The sequence below is a fragment of the Motacilla alba genome, chromosome 3, assembly GCF_015832195.1.
Source record: "Motacilla alba alba isolate MOTALB_02 chromosome 3, Motacilla_alba_V1.0_pri, whole genome shotgun sequence".
NCBI lineage: Eukaryota > Metazoa > Chordata > Aves > Passeriformes > Motacillidae > Motacilla > Motacilla alba.
This window is the reverse complement of record NC_052018.1, coordinates 22,279,831-22,302,435: the sequence shown is the minus strand read 5'-3', so window position 1 is coordinate 22,302,435 and position 22,605 is coordinate 22,279,831. Positions and strand designations below refer to the sequence as shown.

Genomic DNA, 22,605 nt, shown 5'->3' with positions numbered 1-22,605 from the left:
TTGCTCAAAGTGATGATTGTGGTCTTGATCCACTGAGGGTAGGGAAAGCCCCCACAACATAAAAGTTCAGAGGGTCTTTGATAGTTTATGGCATTTCTGACATTTTCTAATGTTTCTCAGCATAGTGTAGCCAGTCATACCTTATCAGAAGGGATGAATACTGTAAGGCCTATGTGTGAATGTCTAGATAACTCCCCTGGAAATGAAGTTCTACATCTGAACCAGTTGCTTTTTCCCTTATCTGGCTCAAAGGCCAGCTTGTTGTTAAACAAAGGTCAGTTTTTAGTGGTCATTGTCTGGTGATGGGTCCTCATCCCCTCTGCACCAGGGCTGCTCTTTTGCAGATCAGAGGTTTCACCACCACACATCCAAAACACCTCCTTCTTGTCCCCTTCCTTTGGGGGGGGTGCAAACCTGGCCTTAGCAAAACACCTGCTGCTTTTGAAAATCAATGATTGTTTGTGTTATTAACCTTTAACATTCCAGTCTCTCATAAGAGGGAAGAAACATTTGAATTTGTTCTTCAAGTCTCCTTTATGTGATTGTCTCAACAATTATATTATTTAATTTGCAATTCCGTCTGCTTGTCTATACTTTCCCTGCTCACTATCTCTTTAAGGAACTGTGTAATTTTACCTATATATGACACATAATGAAAATATCATTTGTGCACTACACACTACACAGTGTACACTATATTCAGTTCAAACTAGCCTTTCATGATAAGGATTGAACAGAGTTCAAACACAACATATAAAAGAATAATTATGGTACAAAATAGATAGAGTATAAAATCCTATTTTTGACTGCTGGTTCTTTTTTATTTGGTTTGAGTTTTAACCTGCATTATTTCCTATCCCCGATGAGACATTGCAACTGTACAGAATTCCTAAATCAAGCTGTAAAAAACCTAAATGCTAAAGCTGAATAGAAAGCACTCCTATATATTTTCATTTTGAATTTAAGTGGCGTTGCTCCTTTATTAAATTTTATATGGCACTTGACTTTTAATAGTATTTGAGTAAAATCTTCACTGAAGTATTGCTCACTGGTATTCACATTAATATCACATTAATTTATCATATTTAGTTGTTACATTAAATACTCCTTGAATAATTGGTAGGGTGCTACAATAAAATGCTGACACCATTTAATAAGCTGTTTCTTTTTAATAGTTTAGTCACTATTCATTGCAAAGTCATCAATTGTAATTAATATACTCTGTCATGTTGTAGCATTGAGTTAATTTCCAGTGAGATTGAAACAAGTGGAAACCCTGTTAGTGTGAATAGCATTGGTGATTTCTGTGAGACCACTGAGATCTGATATTCATTGTTTTCTTTAAAGTCTCTGTAGCATAAAATCTGGATTTGAGTTCACCTTTAAGAAGTCAAAGTAAGTCTGAAAATTGCTGTTCATTTTTAGCTAGAGTTTAGGCAGAGAGAGCTCTCATTTAAGAGCTGCTCATGAACAGGGAATCTTGTATAACATCAGTAGCTGAGTCTCTGAATCTTCAGTAAGAAATAAGGATGTTCATGCATTCAGGATCCACTGTATTTCAGAATTCTTTATTTAAATGCTATGTTATGTCTATAGACTGTTTTCTGTTTTATACAATGTATTTCATAGTTATTTGACGGTTTTGATAATTTCTCTTTTCTTTCTCTTAAAAAACTGTACTTTTTAAAATTCAGTCAAAAGGTTGCATTATTTAACCCCGCATTTTACTTTCAGTTTTTGACTGAATATTGAAGATTGGCTTGAGTTAGTCTTGGAGTTTTACTCTGTCTAAATCTTTTAAAAAATATAAAATAAAATCTTTTAAATATTATATTTGCCATATAATAATAACAGCTTTGAGTTTTCTCTATCTGAAAACTGAAACTTTAATATTCAGAAATAACTACAGATTTTAGTTGGAGTGTCTTTTATGAGACCTAAATTACCTTTACCTGAGGCCTGGTATGAAGTATTAGTCACCTATTGTTAGAAGGAATAAAGACTACCTCAAGTAACCCTTTTGCCTTCTTTCTATGGTTTAAGGTTATGTCTGCTATGTGTTGTTTCCTGCTAAGACAAATAATGTTGGGATGTTATGTCTAAAGATTATTATCAGATGATACTAGAAAAGAATTGACCAAAATCTCAAAATAATTTAAATACAAAAAAATGCCCATACAGTGGTTTGGGCCAATAATCCCCTGAGGCAAATTAACAAAACAAATATAGGGTTTGTTTTGAGAATGTGACTATTGCCTTTTTTCAGTGGCAAATGGATTGAGAACTAATTAAGCAAACCACAGAAAAGATTTGCCCGCTGTTTAGGCCTTCCTTTCCTGCTCCATTGTTCTGTGCATTTGAATGGTACAAAAATACAGAATAAGAGGTTTGTTTTCAATAAAGAATTTCAGTAGGGTTTTCACTGAGGCATTCTAACCTCACCACTATCATACAGGTGTTGCTTCAAGAATATTAAGAGAGGCTGACATGACCATGCTATAGTAGTGCAGTCCACAGCCAATGACCTAAATTTACTTGAAATCTATGTTAGAGAAGCAAAGAGAAGAAAAGAGAGAGAAAAAACAGGGAATGCCACTCCTCAGGCACCAACTGGTAATAGCAAGGAAAGAGTCCTCGGACAAAAAATCTCTCCAGTAAAGGTAGTGGTGACAATAATAATGATAATTGTAATGGGAAAAAAAAAACACAGTATCTTCTTGCTTTCTCCCTGGTACAGTTATATTTTTCATGCAGACCTTCTCAAAATCCTCACTGGTAGCTTATGATACTGTTTACACCAAATAGATCACATGTGAGTGCTGCAGACTAAATAATATTTAATGTAATATATTTGTGCATATATTTTATTGTGTAATATTTATTGTGCATTAAAATGACTATTAACTGCTCATTATCTACAATGTTCTATTCAAGTATGAAGTTCCAGGATAAACACTACCAGATCTGGAATGATGTGATCTTTGGGTAGAGTTACAGACTAAAATTACAAGGCTAAAGAATGAGAAGTGGGATGAGAACAGTGTGATTTAAGAATCAATGGCAATCACTTTTTAGGAGAAACCCAGGATAACTTGTTTCGGAATTCAGTAGTGCCGGGTGAGAAAAACAGCACTTGTGAAACCAGAGTGCAGGTAATGCTGCAGCCACCTGCCAGTATGCAAAGTTATAGCTGCACCCTCAATGTGGAGGGCAGGCTGCAGAATTGGAGATGAAGGACTGCTTCACCTGACTGACTGACAATACAGACTCAGACACTGTGCAGTGACTGGCTGTGGAAACTCCATGTGCACCTCAGTTTGATGCAGTGTTCCAGTTAACAGGAAGTTTCAGCTCCTAGCTCTGTATCACAGTTTGTAAATGAATCCATGCTTGAGTCCAGTCATGTATAGTGTCTGCTCTGCAGAAGTCATATGCCCAGCATTAGAGACCCCTCACTGAGTGTGGGGGGACCCTTAAGTTTTTGCTATTATGTGAAAGCAGAGCATACGATGCTTTATCTGTGATCCCCTTTGCTCCTTTATTAATGTTGCATAACTATCCTACTGGATAACAATATTGTCAAACAGAAATATAAAGAACATCTGAGCTCAGCTTTTTCTCATACTTCATGAGCTGCTGCACAATTTTGTAAATACAACAAAGGTATTCTGCACTCAGTAGAGTGCTTTGTGTCAGAGAAGCCTTTAAACTGACAACATACGACTTTTATTTGATCTCTGCTTTGGAGATCTGCTTAAAATCCTGTCAAACCTTTTAGCAAGATGTATGAAAGGAAAAAAAAGTAAACTTTTCCATTAAGCAAAGTTATTGTTACATTTTACATGAACTGTATTTCAAAGCAATTCAAAAATCCCTGAATTTTGTTTGTTTTATAGTTTGTGCTCATATTTAGGAAGTGTTTGATGATCTTCAAAAGATCTACCCTCTGCAGTTTCCTTTTATCCAATTCAAGTGAGACAATGAAAGAAAGAAAAAAGTTACTTATTTAGATAGAATTTTGTGACTTCATTAAGCAAAAGAACAAAGAATGGGGTCAAGTATCTGTTCCAGACAGATTACTCTCTCTGAAAGGGAATTAAAGAACAGTTTGAAAAAGCAGCATTTTTCAGTCTGCTGCACTTCTTACCAAGGTTATAACAGACAACTTGGAAACTGTAGTGAAATTAAAGCATGTAGTTCCTTCTCTAAAATCTTTAGAGGAGAAAACAGTCAATATGAGTATTTATTTTGCTTTCATGGTTTTCTGGCTCACTGGTGGGGTTTTTTTTCAATTTTTTTTCTTTTTCTTTTTTTTTTTTTTTTTAAATACTTTTTACATATTCTCTGCTGAAAAATATTTTGGATTACATTTCTTTTTGGTCACAGGATATATTTAACATGCGTGAAATACATTATTAAATTGAAATAAATGAAGTGAGAACTGGATCTTAATTGCTTAATCTAGAGAGTGGGTTTAGGTGTTATTGACCATATTGATAGTAAAAAACCTAAAACTTTGAATCAATGTATTTTGTATCTTGAAAAGTGAAATAGATTGATACAGAAACAAAGGAATGGGAGACATGCAACATAGAGAAGGGATATCTGTTACATCATAATATGTATTTCAGTGCTACATCTTTTTATAGCAATTTTCAGGTATTATATCGTATGCAGATTTTAAGTTCTTTAGTTGTACCTCCATTATACTAATCTATGCATATCACATAACCACACTGAGAGCATTGTAAAATATATTCATTTTCTTTAAAGGCTATAGCTTGAGGAGTTGGGCCTGAAAATACTATTTACATAGATCATGTTCAATGAGTATGCTGTAGCTTACCTGTTCACCTAAATTCACCCTGGTACTTCCAACACAAAGTTGTGGGTCAAAACATGGAGGCAGAATATCAACAGTAATTACTTTAAGATCAGTAAAGATTATTTCTCCTTGCAAATTCCATACCTTCAATGTTTGCATAGTTTAAGACTTGTAGATACTAAACAGATATAGTTGATTTTTATTGAAGAAAGGATGCATATTGGTAATATTCAGTGAATTGTAGTTAATAAATGAAATTACAATCACAAACAAGATTTTTTTTTTTCTCATGTAGGGGTGTGAGAAATCTTTTTCATCTTTGTGGGCTGGGGAGGCAGTTCATGTTGTCAAGATGAAAACAGTTTTCGGGAGCTGAGCAAGTGTCTGGAAAGTATTGAAATAAGCAAGTGCCCTCTGCAATCAAGAACTAAAGAGCTCTTTCAAGATAATATGATAGCATTTTTCTGTTTGAAATAATAAAGTCAGTAGTTACTCATAGAAAACATGTGCTAGATAGGTAATGTTGCATTACATATCTCAAGGTTGGCTTTAGTTAGTGCTTTAGTTTTCAGTTACCACAGGTGGACAAACCATATCCCCTCTTTACACAAAACTGCCACGGCCGAATCTCTTATCAAGAATATAAGAGATGTGGCTTCATTTGCTTTGTATCTATAAAATAATTTTAAAGTGTATCTTGCTAGGAAAATCATCTTGTCAGTGTGGCCAAAGGCTCTTGTTTCATTTTGCATTAGGAATTAAAGATTGGAGGTGAAGAAATGGAAGTGAACATGAATATATTTTTCCAGTCTAGTAGTTCTGTGTTCACAGAACAAGTGAATATTGATTCATGAGTTACTTCAGATTTTTTTTTCCTGAACTGTTTAATGTATGAGTTTCTTCGAAGACTTATTCCTTCTCCTTTATTTAATGCCCTACCCACTGTGCTAAAGAGATTAGTCAACGTTTGTTCGCTTTGTGACTGATTTTCGAATCTCTCTGTGTGAGGCAGAAGTCATAGGAGATGCATGTTTAAATCCCCAGAGGCAAAGTGAATTGAATTTAGGTATCACACATCCTGGCTGCATGTGTTAATTACGATATAAAAAAGTAGCAGCAGTATCAGCTAGTGTAAATATTCTTAAAGAGAAAACATGACTTTTCCCATACCACTCCGTAAAATATTAAGGCCTTGAAGGGCAGACATGCCTTTGACTGCTTAAGCTTTTCCTGCTGCCAAGGCCAGACTCAGTATTGCATTTCATTGAGTTTCTAGTTCATTATTAGGGGAAGTGAGACCGTGCAGTTCCGGACCGCAGTGTCCAGGAGCAGTTAGAAAAATGGCCAATTGAAGTCCCTGAGGCATAAGGTCTGCTGTATATCTGGGCATTGGTCACAAATCATAGATATTTCAGTTATTAGCACACTAGGAAGCTCCAACAATCTGGAGAAAAAAGGAATTTTTCTATGGATGAAGAAAACATTTCTTTGAAAAAAAGTTACCTAAATCTCCAGGCCAAGACATTGGGGGAGCTAATTAAACATGGTCTTGACTTGATATCCTAAGATTAGCAAAATACATCTATAAAACTTTAACCTGAGCTGTGACAGGCTTTGTATATATTGAGGAAGGGAAATTACAAAGGGCTTAACTTCCTTTGAGAGCCTCTTTCTGGGGTCTGTGTTAGTGATTTTCTGACTGACACAAGATGAGATAGGAAACTTGACTGGCCAGATGACATGAGCAAGCCTTTGTCATGATAATGAGCAGAATGATGGGGCCTAATGAAACTGAATAGCTGCCAGATATCTGCAAGGGATTTGAGAAGGGGTAACATGAATATGGTTTTATAGCATGGGTTGGAGGTATATGAGTGCCATCTTGAGTTCAGAGAACTTTGCCATGTAATCAAAGTTTAGTAAATAATTGCTCATGTTAGCATACATCTGCTTCTTTCAGAGAGTAGCATATTTTAGAAGAGTAGTAGTATTTTGACTTTAGTTTGTAACTCTCATTATCCCTTATATGTCAATACTTTTGTTCACAGATCTAAAATTACCATGGCTTTGAACCTTGGAACATAGACCTATTGGATCATGAAATGTGTCAAGTTCTAGATTTTGTAAAGCTCATTGTACACTTTCTCTATAATTGCATATGTCTTAGTGGTTTAAAGTCACTCACTGAAACAAACCGTAAAACATTGCATGAACATTAAGTAAGAAAAAAATTCTTTGCTTCCATATTTTTTTATCTTCAACATTGTACGTGTGTATTTCTAGTTCTTTAAAGGTGGTAGATAAGAAGATACTGATGGAGCCTAAGGGACCATTGGTTTTTTGCATGCATCTTTACCTAGGCAAACACTTGTTTGCAGAAGGCTTGTGTAGAGTACTGGTGTTTTAAATGTTTTACATTAATGTGGCATTAATTTTGTCATTGCTTTGAATTACATTTTATAAACTTAATCAGTCCCGTGTGTAATAGATATCAAATACTTGACATGCTTTACCAAAGAAGTATTGAAATAAAAATCTAGTTTCTCTGTGTACTACAGTTCTTTGAAACATTTAGACAATGTAAGGTGACTTTAGGCATGTTAGAAATACCTTATGCATCCTACATTCTCCAACAAGGAAAGAGTTCATCTGTCTGAAGTTTGGTGGCAGGGGTTCTTATTCTCCAACACCCTTCTGCCCGTTGAATATAATATAGCTCAAAACTGAAGCTAAGGAAGGGGAGAATATAAAGCTCTACATTAAAACAGTGAATGAACTCTAATTTAACATGCTAGATAAAGATCCTGAGCCAGTTTATTGGTGATTTGCTTTTTCATTTTGCCTAAGGTGATCCCAAATGCAGACTAAAAATAAGGCTCCATGTAAGATTGTATTTGTCTCATTCCCCCTTCCCATGTTCCCCTTTTCATCCTTACTTCCCTCCTTTTCACTTCCCCTCAACCATCCCTGTTGTCCTCTCCTTCTCCTTCTTACTCCCTTTGTTTCTTCAGATTAATTGTAGGGAGGAAGTAAAAAAATACACTCTTTTTATACTTTTCAAAAGCAACAGGGACATAAATTTTGTATCTGTGAAGCCTCAGAAATGTAAAATCAATATGTTTAGACTGCTTCTTTGCAAATATAAATCATACACTTCTTCTTAAATTCTTCTCAAATAAATGTTTACCATCCTAAAGCCCCTAAAAATCTATTAAACATTTTTAGAAAAAATAGAGATAATTTTCTAAACCTAGCCCTTCTTTGATAGGGTGTATCTCTTATTTTGCAATAATACATTAATTTATTATTATTTTATCTGTTTTGTTTTTACAAAACTCCAAGTGAGGTCTAATGATGTTTAGGTCAAAAAACCACAGTGTACTTCATCCCTAGACTGAAAAATGAGATATCAATATCGATTTCATGCACCTAAAAAGAAGCTGAAGATTAATAGTTGGTATGTTAATGTTACCGTGGGATTTTATAAGGTGTATTTAGGTCATTTTTAAGTGGTTTTAGTATCTGTTTGAACAGTACACCAATGTTATTTGCTGTCTTTTTTATATCTATGTTTTCATCTATGTGGTGGAATTTATGTTGCATATTTGGCATAATTTTATTAGTCTTTATTCAAAATTCAAACTGAGTCCATGGTCTGGAACATAGCACTCCTCCTACTCTTCATCATTTTCTTTACTGGGGAGCTACAACAAGAAATGTGTAATGAGAGTGTCAATAGGTGCTTACTACAGATGGCTGTGAAAAAAAACTCACCTACTTTTTACCCAGAAATGAAAGGATCTGAATCCTTGTCACTGGCTGATGTCAATAAATGTTGGTTTAATTTTTTTGGGTTTTTTTGGGTTTTTTTGGTTTTATTCCAAGTAGAGAAAAACATATTTTGAATGCTCTTGATTTAGTACCAGATTGTTTTTTTGGTTTTTTGGGGGTTTTGTTGTTGTTGTGGGTTTTTTTTGGTTTTTGTTTTTTTTTTTTTTAGCAGCTTATTGTCTGCTTTTTTAAATACTTATTTGTAAAGCTGAATACAGAGGTAAAATCAATATTATGTTTGTTTGAAATAACTATATTTCAGCAAAGCATTATTTTTTTTTTAATATCCAGGCTAACCTGCATTATTGGTTAGTCTGATGGGAGGACTAGGGGATAAATTGAAGGTAAAAGCACATAAGTGCACATAATAAACAGACCAAGTGAAATGCAGGAGATGGCAACTTTGATAGGGTTTCTAGGAGTTGGTCCTACAGATGAGACCTGTTAGGAATATATTTTTCCTAGATAGCCTGTTAGAGATTTCATAGAGTCTAAATATTATTGCTAATAACTCATATTTTCTTGAATTGGATAATTCACTTCTTTTGTTTTAATGTGTCTATTTTCTTTAGCTGAATGTGGAGCAACTGTCTCTGGAAATGAAGGAACATTATTGTCTCCAAATTTTCCATCTAATTATGACAACAACCATGAATGTATCTATAAAATTGAAACTGAGGCTGGAAAAGGGATCCATCTTAGAGCCAGGAGCTTTCAGCTGCATGAGGGAGATATTGTTAAGGTAATAAGAAAAATTATTTCACTTTCTATGCTAAATATTCACGTTGCATGAATAAATCTGTTTCCAATGGCAATTAATCTTTCTTTTCATATCCAATAGGTGGATAGTGTCATGCCTTTATACGAGATTCAGTGATTTATACTAGATTCAAAGAAACTATCTTAGACATTCTGATTTCAATTACATTTCCAGAAGTATTAGACTATTTAAAGTGGTTTAAATCTTAAAAGGAAACCTAAAATTTGAACTTGGATTTTGAATATCTAGTATTTTTTTCTCTTTACACAGTATTTATAAGTGTAGCACAGGGATTTTTGGTTTTTTTCCCTAAATGAAAACTAACATTGCAATATTGACAAAAACAGTAGTTACAGAATCTTTCATTCTTTTACATTGCAGGGGAGGTTTGAAACACAGCCTAAATATATATAGATTTTGAGCATATATTTTTCTACAGCATGGTAATAAGCTGCTTTTTCCTAATAGTAGCTGTTGCATTCTTGTATGTACTGAAAATCCTAATATTCGTCTGACGTGTTGACTGTACAGTAAATTAGTATTTCAGTTTTATATCCCCAAATTTTCAGTTAATTAATACCTAAAATCACAAAGTATTCAGAATTCAGTTAGCAATTTCCTTTCTGGATATCTGCCAGTAACCCATTTAACATGTTAGAAATTGTTGTCTCTTAATTTTTTTAAATTCACACTGCGTGCTTCTCACAAGGAGTTTAAAGATATAATTTTTATGGGTCAAATATTGGTGGCTATATTTTTATCCATTTCATCATCTTAAGAGCTTCCTTATGTAATAAGTGTGACAATTAATTTCCTGCAAAAAACAAGGCATTTACAGATAGGATGAAAGTGGGGAGGAAAAAAAGTCTTCATTTTAACATAAACATTTATATCTTTGTTATTATATGTGTTCTTTTTGACAAGTACCTCATTTGACCATGAAATAAGCAAAACCTATAGTTTAGTTTATCGAGCAGAACGTTACAGTCAAAAGAACAGCATTTTCTCTGTCTTTACCAACAAAAACATTGATAATAAATGCTACCATGTATAAAACAGTGCAAGACCCTGGTTTTGCTTTTAGACCAAAGGGAATTAAGTAGGTGGATGAAATATGTGGTTTGTATTGTCCTTTGCTCCCATTATCCATGATCTGACAGTGCAGATCCCCAAAAGTATTTTTGCTTTGAAGAGATGCAGCGAGGAAGATAGAACTTAATTGCCCACTGAGTTGCTAGAATGTGGTACATAAGTCTCTCAGAAGCTTTGCAGATATATGGTTTATAAATAATTTAATGAGCTACTTAAAAATCTACAACAAAAAATCCCTTAGAAAACCCTAAAGAAACATTCAAGAAACCCAGTTATCCTTCAGAACATCTCGTAAGTAATGTCTAGCATACTTAGTGATATTCCCCAGAGATACAAGAAAGATTTGCCTGAGACAAGCTGTTCTGAGCAACCTGTTAGATACTTTATTTTATAGACCTTTTAGCACAGTACTTCAGAGGATCCAAAGGAAGCAAAGGCAAAATTGTATTGATGTCTGAACTGCAGGGACTGTTCTCTGGTTTTGAGTCAGTTGCCACAGCACAGCTTCCATTTATACAGTTAAGCTCTCTTCCACCAGTTAAGGTATCTCTATTACCTGCATTTATGAAAACAAAGTCTATTTCCTCTCTATTCCCATGCCAGGATGTCCTTTTACATATTTCCATTGGAATCAGCATGTTGGCAGGGCTATGGACTTTAAAGCTTGCTTTCTTTCCTATCTGCACCCAAAATATGAGCAAAATGTGTTATAAACCCCAGCCTTCTATCTTGTGCTGCAAGGAAGCTGCAAGACTGCCTTGCTGGCAGCTTGCAAGAGATGCACTAAGCTTAAGAGTATTTATAAATCTTGTGCTGAAATATAGGGCATTTTTCCAGCTCAGTATCTCACTCTGTTTTACAAGAAAAATCTCTATGTACACTGTGTTGCATTGCGTGTGAGTGCCCATCCCCGGCAGCAGCAGCAGTGCCGTGAGGGGAGGCCAGGGCTGCCCCAGCCGGACACAGCCGGTTCCAGCTGGACACAGCTGCTTCCAGCCAGACACAACACAACCAGTTCCAGCACCACAGGGTGTAGCAAAGGCAGGGGCAGGGGCAGGGGCAGGGGCACCTTGGGGAAACATAGCTAAAGAAGGGCAAAAAATGCTGCACAGAAGTGCGTGATAAAGTGGGCTGATAAAAGACAGTAATAATAATGTAATAATCTTGCTCACTTTTAAAATTTGAAAGGTTTATTAAACCTTAACAAAAAATACCAAAAAAAGGACTAAATAAGGAAAAATTATAGCACTGGGAGGCCCCGTGACTATCAGCCACATGCTCATCTTCAATATGGGTGCTCTGCCTTTTATACCTCTAGTCCCTCCTAAAGTCTTGTCAGTAAACTCCTTCCTTGCTGTGTAGTGGTGGAGATCACTTTCTTACATCTTGATTGGAGGTCAGGTGTTACCACAGAATCAAGCCAACCCTCCCCAAATGCCCTGACTACCAAGGCCATCCCATGAAAACCATGCAAGGGGGAGGACATATTACATAACTATACATTTACAAAACATACACTTACATAACTACACATTTACAAAACTTCTCTTAACATACATATAATGTTCACTTCTTAATTGTGAGAGCCAACCATCTCATTACTCATCTCTAAGAATCCCAAGATCAACCCACCAGGAGTGGTCAGACTAAGCATTTAATGTTACTGTTTGAGGTAAGATCACTTCGAACTCCATAAGGATGTAGTGAAAATATTTCAGAATGTTAGCAATGTCAGCAAACTATATAGGCCTTGCCTGCCCAGCTTCCAAGGAATATTTTAAAAGAGTGCCCCTTTGGAATGATTTTATGATATAAAATCTCTGCAGTTAAGGAAATTGGGTAAGTTTAGTTGTAAGTAATTTCATTTTACTGTCAGAATGAGAAACTTCAAGAAACATCAAGAAACTCTAGCCAGCATTTCCTTCTCCTTCAGGTGAGTGTTGTACATTCCCACAGCAGGTGCAGATACATTAGCACTGTTATTGGAGCATTTCTGCTTGTAAATAACTGTAGTGCTGTCCGGTTCTTTTGTCTGCATTTATTAACCCCAGTAAGAAAAACAAACAGATTCAGTTTGTCAAAAATAGGGGAAAAGAGACATCCCTGAATACTTTGGCTAAATTAATCCTAAACACAGCTCCAACAACACTGTGATCATCCCGCACTGTTCCCCAGACCAGCTTCTGCAGTTTGGCTACACCTCTAATGTTAAATTCTTACATCTTGCACAATAAGGTAGCTCTCTGGAACTGTGTCTGAGAAACAGTCCCTGGCCTATGCAGCTCCTGCATCTATGCTTTCTCAGGGAATATTTGTGAAGGTGTTAGTAAGTCGGCATTAGACGTGTCCAGGGATGCACTGACAATAGATACTGTGTAGACAATCAAATTGTGATGACTTAACTTCTACTCTATCACTGTTTACTTGCTTTGAAAATATAAACTAATCTGCAGGTCTATATTTCAGCTCAGTATTCAAGTAGGAATATTGAGGCTGGCTATTGAGGCTGTAGAGTGTATGGAATGGCATATAATTTGCAAGAGTATTTCTGGCATCAAAAGACAAGTACGTGAGGAAGGGTCAAACGTATTGCTTTCAGGAAGAATGCAGGCAGGTTAATGTCTGTAATTTGTGGGCAAATGTTCTATAACTGTGACAAAATTAGAACTTAAATTAATGTGATGGAAATTTCAATTCAAGTAAAGTAATAGAAACAGTTTCCCCATTGAAGGGCATATGACAAAAGTGAATACTTGGATTATCTCTTTATTTTAGAGCTTATCCTTTCTCACTCACTAGTACTTCATCCTCCTGGTTCTCCCTATTTTAACTGCCACTTGAAGATTCATAGTTCTTTAAGGTGGCTGCTTATGCCAGAATCTTTATAATACAATTGCAGTGAATTTTTCAAAGGTAAGAGAAAAAGCAGAATGTAATATTCTGATTTTCATCTCTTTTGCCAAATAGACCTTCTTTTTTCCTTCATGACTGAAGATATTGTAATTGCAATTGTATTTCAAATGGGTTCTCCTAAATAAGTTAAATGTATGTACTAAATATGAATGAATAGTGATAAATAGCCTAGACTAGTTTATTGAATGTATTCTGTACCGCTGGAATCAGTGGTATATGGCATGACACAATGGTTGTACACAAGCTGTCTATTTGGAGTGATCCTGGGCCCACATTAATTAGCATCATAAGCAGTGGTAAAAAAGCATTTTCTTTTCTAGGATGTTTCAACCAACTTTTCAGTGTGGACAAGGGAGATTCAGTGCTTGTATTTGTTCACCAAGGATGTTTCACTTGCTTCATAAGTACTTGCTTATGTATATAATGTGAACAACAGATGGACAAGTGTCACCAAAAATTGTACCAGCCTTGTTGTTGTTGTTGGGTTTTTGTGTTTTTTGGTTTTTTGTTTGTTTGTTTGGTTTTGTTTTTTTTTTTACAGCTGTTTCCACAGGACCTCTCATATTTAATTTTATTTCATGAAACACTCTTTTCATTTGGGTCTGGAATAATCTTGTGGGATTCTATTACTTAACTTGTTGGTCCTCAGGTAGGAAGAGTAGCTCTAATAGTCAGTGAGGCAGAACACTGTTGAAACAAGATGTCTGCAGTCTTTAGCTGTGGGGTTTTTGTTTGTTTGGTTGGTTCTTTTATAGATGAAGAAAAATATTTTCTTAAACATAAGCAGCATTTTAATTGATGACAATTACTAGAGCATTTTTAATTAATGACAATTATTAGAACACTCCATTTCAAGTATTATCTCCCATATCAAGTGTAATATATCTATGGAAATAAATCTTATGGGGAACAAATTATTATTTACTTTGTACAATAGATTTCCTGCTCTAATAAATAAAGCATAATCTGTCCATGAAATTGATCAGTAGTTCTGTGCCAAGACAATGGTTAGAGGATTGCAAGTAGTTTTTCAGATACTCTTAGCATAGCTTAAAGTTATATTTCTTTCAAGAAAGGCAGACCTTAAGTACATGCAACTGCTTGCATGAACCTTAAATACAATGGGTTGTATCTTCTGAGACATCTCTTCTGTGTGACTTGGTATAAGACAATCTTTGCATCAATAATAAAGATGGAATGTATTCTTCTATCAATTGCTAGCAATTGATTGTTTTTGTCTATTGTTTTTCAAAAGTTTCCTTTAGAGTAAGTAATTATTTATATCTACATAGGTTTATAAAAGTAAACATATGCTTTTTTCTTAAAAAATCTTTATGCATGTTGTTTTTATTATTTTATTTTCTTAATGACATTTGAGATGAATATGGTACTTTCAAGACATTTACCTATGGATGGCATGCTGCTATTTTCTCCACAGAAAAAATAGAACTGTTTTTAATTGTTGGTCCTCACCTACAAATGTTGCAATGGTCTGTCATCTTAAAAGTAGCATTTCTAAATTTTGTAATAGATGTAACTGGGCATTCAAATAGGAAGAACTGGCTGTGACCCAGATGTAGCAATTTAGATTGTTAAATGGGTCACTCCTCCTTCTCACTGGAATCAGTATACATCCACACTATACCACAAGGTCTGCTAGTGGAAGGATGAAGATCCACTGCTTAAAATGTTTACTGTAGTGGTAGCTTTTGTGCTGGTTGTCTCTAGTCACTCTTGGGCACATGAGATAAGGGCAAACCATCTTTCACTTCCTATCAGAAACCAGCTGCTCAAATCCATTTCTTGCTATTGTGTAAGCATCGACATGACATTTCATGGATGGTGTGTATTTACAGAATTTATATTTTATTTTATTTTTCCATGAGAAAGTAGAGGAGATGTATATAATTTAAAGAAGAAATTAGCTTTTAAACTTCATCTTGAGAAAACAAACCAACAAACAAAACAAAACTGCAGAAGGCTATTTTGCACTTTGTGGCTTTCAAGGTTTTGCAATAAGAAAAAAAAATTATCTCCTTGGCAAGAGTTTGTACTTCTCCTGTATTTTTGAGCCATCAAAAGGGCATTCTTAAGAATTTCATTTGAAAAAGTACATATATTGATATTGGTGAAAGTTTTCACCAAAGTAACGTGGCAAATAAAGAAGAACATCTCTACAATTAGTTTGGAGATAGACTCACATACATTTTTCAAAACTTATCAGTCTTTGTTAAATCCATATTAAACCAAAATTGCTGGAGGTTTAGAGCCTGAGATAAAAGATGACAGATTGACTTAAAATCTCATTTTTGCTGTTGTTATATCGAGACAGGAGAGAACAGAGTAGGCTGTAAGGGTTTACCTTCAGTGGTGATTTCAGAACTTATACTTCTGTTGGCCTTTGTGAATAATCCAGAAAACAGTCTGAGTTTACCAAACCTCAGAAGACAGAATTGCATATAAATATTAATTTTGCTGAAGATGAGCTCACAAAACGGAAAAGGCAAAAGACCATAAAACACTTTAAGAGGGACAGAATATTTAGGATTTCCCTGAACTATATAACACAGGGGTATATACCTCTCAAAATAGATACATAAAGGTTTTGGAGAAACTATTGGCAATACACTGCTAACTTTGGAATTATTGTATAATTGAAGGTCTTTCAAATATTTAGATTTGATGTCCAATTTCATGCTCTTATTTCTGCAAGGTGTATGATGGAAAAGACAGTTCTTCACGCTCTCTTGGAGTCTTCACCAAAAATGACATGATGGGAGTTATTCTTAATAGCACCTCTAACCATATGTGGATAGAGTTTAATACCAATGGATCTGATACTGACCAAGGATTTCAGCTGACTTATACAAGTAAGTAGCTCATAAATATGGTCTGATTGATTGCTTTGCAGGGAAATGTGTATTTCTCAGCTGTAGTGATGTCTTTTTGAATGTTGAAGGTAATTTCCTAGAATTCACTGTGCTTAAGAGACTGAGTTTTACTTGTCTGCATGACTGGTTAATTGTTAGTAATTTAAAAACACTGTTGAAAGCAAATTTGTATGTTTTTAAACTTAGAAAGCATGATTATTTTTAGGATTTAGTAGTGGTGTTGAATATATTAGTTGTTAAAATATAACAGAAAATGTACAGAAAGTCGTGGAAAATGGAAAGTTCAATCTCTGTAGTCAGTCAACTTAGACAAGAGAAGAGGAAAAGAAAAGAAGAAAAGAAAAGAAAAGAAAAGAAAAGAAAAGAAAAGAAAAGAAAAGAAAAGAAAAGAAAAGAAAAGAAAAGAAAAGAAAAGAGAAAAGAAAAGAAGAAAAGAAAAGAAAAGAAAAGAAAAGAAAAGAAAAGAAAAGAAAAGAAAAGAAAAGAAAAGAAAAGAAAAGAAAAGAAAAAAGAAAAGAGAAAAGAGAAAAAAGAAAAGAAAAGAAAAAAGATGTACAAATGAAAATTAAACGGAAAAAATGAGTACCTGGGTGTACACTCTTAATCTGGCCTGACTGCTTGTCAGGATCAGAGTGGAGTATACTGGAAGGAGACCAGAATGAACAAGTTTTGACAAACAATACACTTGTCCCATAGACTGCATGCAATTAATTGAATTCAGTTTTGCTGGCAAAAAAAAAAAGATTGCTTGTGGGGAATAATTTCGGGGATAACTAGTTGTTTTCCAACACATATGAAGGGATATTTTTCCAGGTTTCAAGGAATCTCCAAGTTCCATTTACTTTCAATTTTTTATCTTACACATTACTTTCCATGAATTGCTGTAGAAACTTGCAGAGCAGAGCACCACAACATAGTGTGTCACAAAAATGGAACCATTGCTCTGTTTAGTACATCTGATGTTTTCCCTTTGGTTGGGAGCAAGCTGTGGAATAATCTTTTAGATTTGATTTTTTTCTTACAGAATCACTGAAGAATGACTAGGGAAATCTAGTCTAATTTGCCCAGAGAAACTGTAGAAATTTTCCTTTGGAAGAAAAGGAACCAAACATCTGCTTAAAAAAAAAAAAAATCTTATTTAGGGGCTCTGATTTTAAGGGTCTCTAATCAGTTCCTTTTAAATCCTGCTTCCGTGACCAGTTCCATGGTTTACGAATGTAATTTTAGTTGAAAATAGAATTTTGTCTAATTTCTACATCCAATTGCTTGATTTTGTTGCACTTTATTTTAAGATTTGCTCTCTTGCACCATATTTTTCTGTGTAAGATAAGATACAATAACTAATGTCTTAAGCCTTTTTCTCCTGATTGTTTGCTTAGTTTTTAAACCGTGTTTTCTATTCTTCCAAGTATTTCCACATTTTCTGACAGCATTTGAAATAATTTTCTAACTGTAATTTTAGTACTGGCTAGAAAGGCAAAACTTATATTCCTATGTCTGCATAACACTTTACATTTTTTTAAATTTTGGTTGCCAAGTGTCTAATTTATTTTATCATATGTTATCAGTTTCCAGCCATTCATGTTGAAAAGGTTATCTCTAAGGACTTTTCTTCCTACTTTCTCTCACATGAGACAATCCCCAGTTTTAAATATGAACTAATTCTTTACTTCTCACATGTATTTTCAGGAAACCAAATTCAATATAATAAATTTTGAGACAGTGACCATCGAACCAGGTGATTTCCTTCTACTGTAACTGCTTTTTCCAAACCCTTTAGTGTGGGATTTTTAATTATTCATAAATTAATGCAAGTAAAAAACACAAGGAGAAGATGTATTCTTTTGTAGTGCTTTGAAAACTGTTTGCAGGGCTGACTCACATTCTTTTTCTGAAAGTCCTATCCTAGTATTATTAATCTTAGTGATCAGATATACCAGAAATTTATACTCATTATTTGATGGATTTTGAATTTTTTGGTGTAGTTACAATTCAGTTACCAAACAAATATGTCCATTTTTCATTCAGTAAATACATAAAATAAAAAAATTATAATTATCTTTTTGTATTAACAAAGCTATAGTTTACAGCAGAATTAACTGAAAGATTACTCTGAAGTTTATTTATTCACTTTTCAAATTGAACTATATTGCCAGATACTTTAAAAATTCTAAAACAAAGCAAAAAGGTGCTAAAATATAGTTTCACTGGAGGAAATGAGAAATATATATGCTGGAGTGAATGAAATTGAATAATTAATGTCATAAGACAGAGATAGGAGAAGTGATGGTCTAATAAATCAGGTTAATTAATTCAGGTTACTTCCTTTATGCATGCAGAGTTCTTGTTACCCACAAGGCATCATCAAGTGCCCTTAATTGTTGGTCTTTGTAGTACTTTTCTTCCTATTATTGCTATTGAAATTAAGAAGTAAAATTGCAGGTTGTTATTAAAAAGACTAATGTGAAAGTCTGCTATTTCATTTGTGTGCCACTACTTTTCCATCCTTTTTTGATGGTGTGAATTCTGAAGGTTATGTTAAATTTTAAAATACAGTAGAAGAAAAAGCTAATGATCAATGAGGACAGAAATATGGATAAAGAAACTTGTATCTCTGTTTTCAGAATCTCATTACCAACATAGTAAAACCAAATTTCATAAGCTCACAATCCAAGATGTTTTTATAAACTGTAGAAATCAGAATATAAGCAGATATTAAAAGGAAATCTATAAAGGAGTCAAGTTCTAAATGAAATCTCATTAAATATTCTATAGAGGAAATTGATTCAGGTAATACTGATTGGAAGCTGGAAATTATAGTTATCTTATTCTTTGATCTAAAACTACATGATGCTTTCAAGAAAATAGATTTGTCCTGATAGGTAGAGGTATTTTTACTAGAAAAAACCATGGAAACATCTGTACTCTTTTTCAAGTTATCTGTTTTGAGAAACTAAGAAATATTTTGAGTGAAAACTAAAATTACAGTGATTTTATTTAAGGAAACAACTTCAGAAAAATGGAGAATATTTTAGCCTGAAATTGGCAGGGTAAGTATATATGGAGTAAGAGCCAATGAAATAGTAATTTGAGCAATAGCTGAACATGACTCTACCAGAGGAGAAGAAAAATGAGGAACAAAGAAGGCAGCTTGTTGACTCTGTGTAAAACAAGTTTATAAAGCCATTTCCTTATAGTGTGTTAGTAGAAATAAAGTAAAGTGTCCACTTCCAGTATCTCTACACTTCTGTCAGAGGGAATGACTGTGGACATTTATATCTCTGTGCTAAGGAAATAGCAACACAATTTTGATAACTTTAATTCCCTATGAGTAGAGGCCATAAGCAGTGATCTGCATGTAAAAATTTAAGTGTATGCTTATTGACGCGTGTGACAGCTTTATTTTTTATTTTTTATTAGAAAATGTCTGTTATTCTTTCATAATTGCAGTTTTCTTATTCAGGGGATCTTTTTCCCCTCCATCTGATTAAATCTATTCTTCCTGAGATGTCTCTAATTTTTTTTTTTGCGTAGAGGAGATTAGATACAGGGATTCCCACAACTTTTTCTTTTCACAGCTCAGTTAAAAGATTTGCCCATTCTGATATAAAGATGCCAGTGCTTTGTGCTGTCATGTCAATGGCATTTAATGTTAAATTGACATTCATATAAAACCCAAATCTTATTGATGCCACACAGTGACAGGCAGAAAAAGCAAAACACAGCTGTCTGGTAAAAGTAACAGGCTGCAACTTTAAATAAGGAGCAATTCACTACAGCTTCTGAATAACAAACAGGCAGTCTCCGTTCCATGCCTAACCATTCCCCTATCACAGCCCTGACACAAGAGGAAATTTAACAGTGTTTTCTCTCATCATGCTTACTTACTCTGACTTGTGTCATGAGTGCTTCCTTGTTCCTGTCTAATCCACCTTCCTTGAACATAGTCTCACTTAGCTTTTGTAAAAACAAAAAATAATACCTTTACACTTTATCATGCATGTTATATACAAATGTTTTGTGACCCTCTGAGTACTGTCTAATGCTGCTACTGTGTGATCTATTTGGTCATGTACAGACCACAGATCACTCGGCACTGTAGTGGGTTTGCACAATTTTCTCAGTAAAGTTCCCAAACATTTGAGAAGAAAACACTCTTTTCCTTCACAGTGCCATCTAGAAACCTCAAAACTATTTTTTTTTCATGGTGCCTGATGATGGATGCCTATATTCATGATGTTTAAGGACCTTTACCACTGTAGAATTGCTCATTGGACTCTTCTGAGACCTGAGGGGTTTTTACCATGTGCTTTGCACTGGCAGTTGTCTGTCTGAAATTGCATGAAGCTGCTGTTGGACCTTATCTAGACATCTTTTTTAGGAGCAGCTCATCTAGCTCTCTATGGTAATTTCATGGTTCCCCAGTCCTGTCCAGTAAATACTAGAAGCAAAAGTTTAACTTACCCACAGATTAAACCTTAGAATATATTGTAATAAGTCAGTGGAAGGGTCCATCCAGAAGTACTGATAGATACAATCTGTAGGAATGTGCCTGGCTGCACTGGTCCACTCAGTACTATATTCTGCCTCTCAACAGACTCCTCTGTGTTTCAGAAACATGAAGAACTAGTTACAGACTTTTTAAAGCCTGAAAATTATTCAGGAATTTGTGGCATACTCTGTAACTAGAGTTTAGATTTCTGAAGGCCTGACACTGATCTGTCCCTGATTTGCTGCTATAGATTAAAAATCAGATTCCATGTCAGTTCCTCAGCAGTTGTTTTTTATTTATATCCTCCACTTCCTTGTGATGTGAAATTAGACATTCTCCTTCACTTCTGTGCTAAGATGGAAATGAGGGCTGGAAAAAAATCTCACTAAGGATTTGTCTTTTTGAAAATGATTGTTGTGTAGGCCCAAATCATAATTTAATGGTAACATACTCAAATTTTGAATCCATGATGACCATTTCTTTCTCTGATAACAGAATTCTCTATGGCTATCATTTCTTTCAGAAGAGTTCAGGCCCCTGACCTGTGCTCTACTCCACAGAATTTACCACAGATTTAGGATTGTGCATAGATAGAATTTTTTTTCTTTTTAATGAGGATTAATATTTTCATTTGCATTTATTATTCATTATATTTAGCATAGGTAGTGGTTTTACATTATTCTTTTCATTGGTCTGAAGATATACTTTTCAGTTTAAGGAAAGAAAGTTTTAAATGCATTTCTTGGACATGATGCACTGGTTTAGCATTCATGGTATTCAATTACTGCTAAATATTTAGTTCTAATTTTCAGTTTCAGTTCTGTGTTATAATCATTCTTTAACCCTACTGCTTTCAAGGGATAGTGAAAGGTAGTGCATGGGATGTGATTTTGAATTGGTCTAAATTCATATAAGTTGTTGAAACCATTTATTAGTTAATTTAAGAGAATCATTACCTTTAATTTAGTTAATTTCTTATTCTGCAGTAATTGAAAAAGTTAGAATGTCAGTGAAAACAATGTTCTGAAACTGCAGACTCAGACTATTGTTCTAGCACACAATCAGTCTCAAATTCAGGAATTTAGTGGCTATGCCTCAGGGTGTATAATGTCAGTTTAGCAGAAAAATCCAGTAACGAAAAGATGCTCTTCCAGTTTTCTTTCCACAACTACTCTGTATATAAGATCTGTTCCAATTAGAACCTTCACAAACTGCAGTAAAAATATAAGACACCAAAGACAAATATTATTAAATTAGTACATCTTAACTGATACATGTATGACGTAGTAACAGGTCCTATTAAGAGGAGTACCATTATGTGACTAAACCCAAATGAATGTAACCCCAAATTAATATTGTATGCAGAGAAAAAAATCTTCTAAAAGAAAGTCAAACTTGCAGACTTGAAAAACAAAAATTATGAATGTAAAAAAAAAAATTTAGAAATATTAATTTCACTTGAGTACAAGAATTTTGATATCTGGATGAAAACCATGATGACATCAGAGTCTCTTCCCTCCATCTTCCCCCAGAAAATAAATTGCCTTCTGCTTCCAAAATATTCAACATTTACATATTTTCCCCGTTCCCTCATATTCTCAAAACTTTGTATGACCAAAAATTAATTGGTCTTAAACCAGTTTTTATAATTGAGATTGGTTTTCACTTTTGATTTAAAGAGGTGTATGAAGCTGCTACTCTGGTAAACACAGTAGGTGCCAAATATTTTTTTTATCTCTAAGACAGAAACAATTAAAACCATTTTATTAGGTGAATATAAGCACTGTATTAACCTTCTGTT

At 34.3% G+C, this 22,605-nt stretch overlaps 1 protein-coding gene across 2 annotated transcripts in view; it reads left to right on the top strand.

The window, feature by feature from the left end:
• CSMD1 (CUB and Sushi multiple domains 1) overlaps window positions 1-22,605 on the top strand; it is a 1,065,169-nt gene that overhangs the window by 847,072 nt on the left and 195,492 nt on the right. For both annotated transcript variants that reach the window (XM_038133051.1, XM_038133050.1), the window contains exons 22-23: window positions 9,229-9,398; window positions 16,135-16,291. In XM_038133051.1, the coding sequence (XP_037988979.1) occupies window positions 9,229-9,398; window positions 16,135-16,291 (327 nt within the window). The remainder of the gene's footprint in view (window positions 1-9,228; window positions 9,399-16,134; window positions 16,292-22,605) is intronic.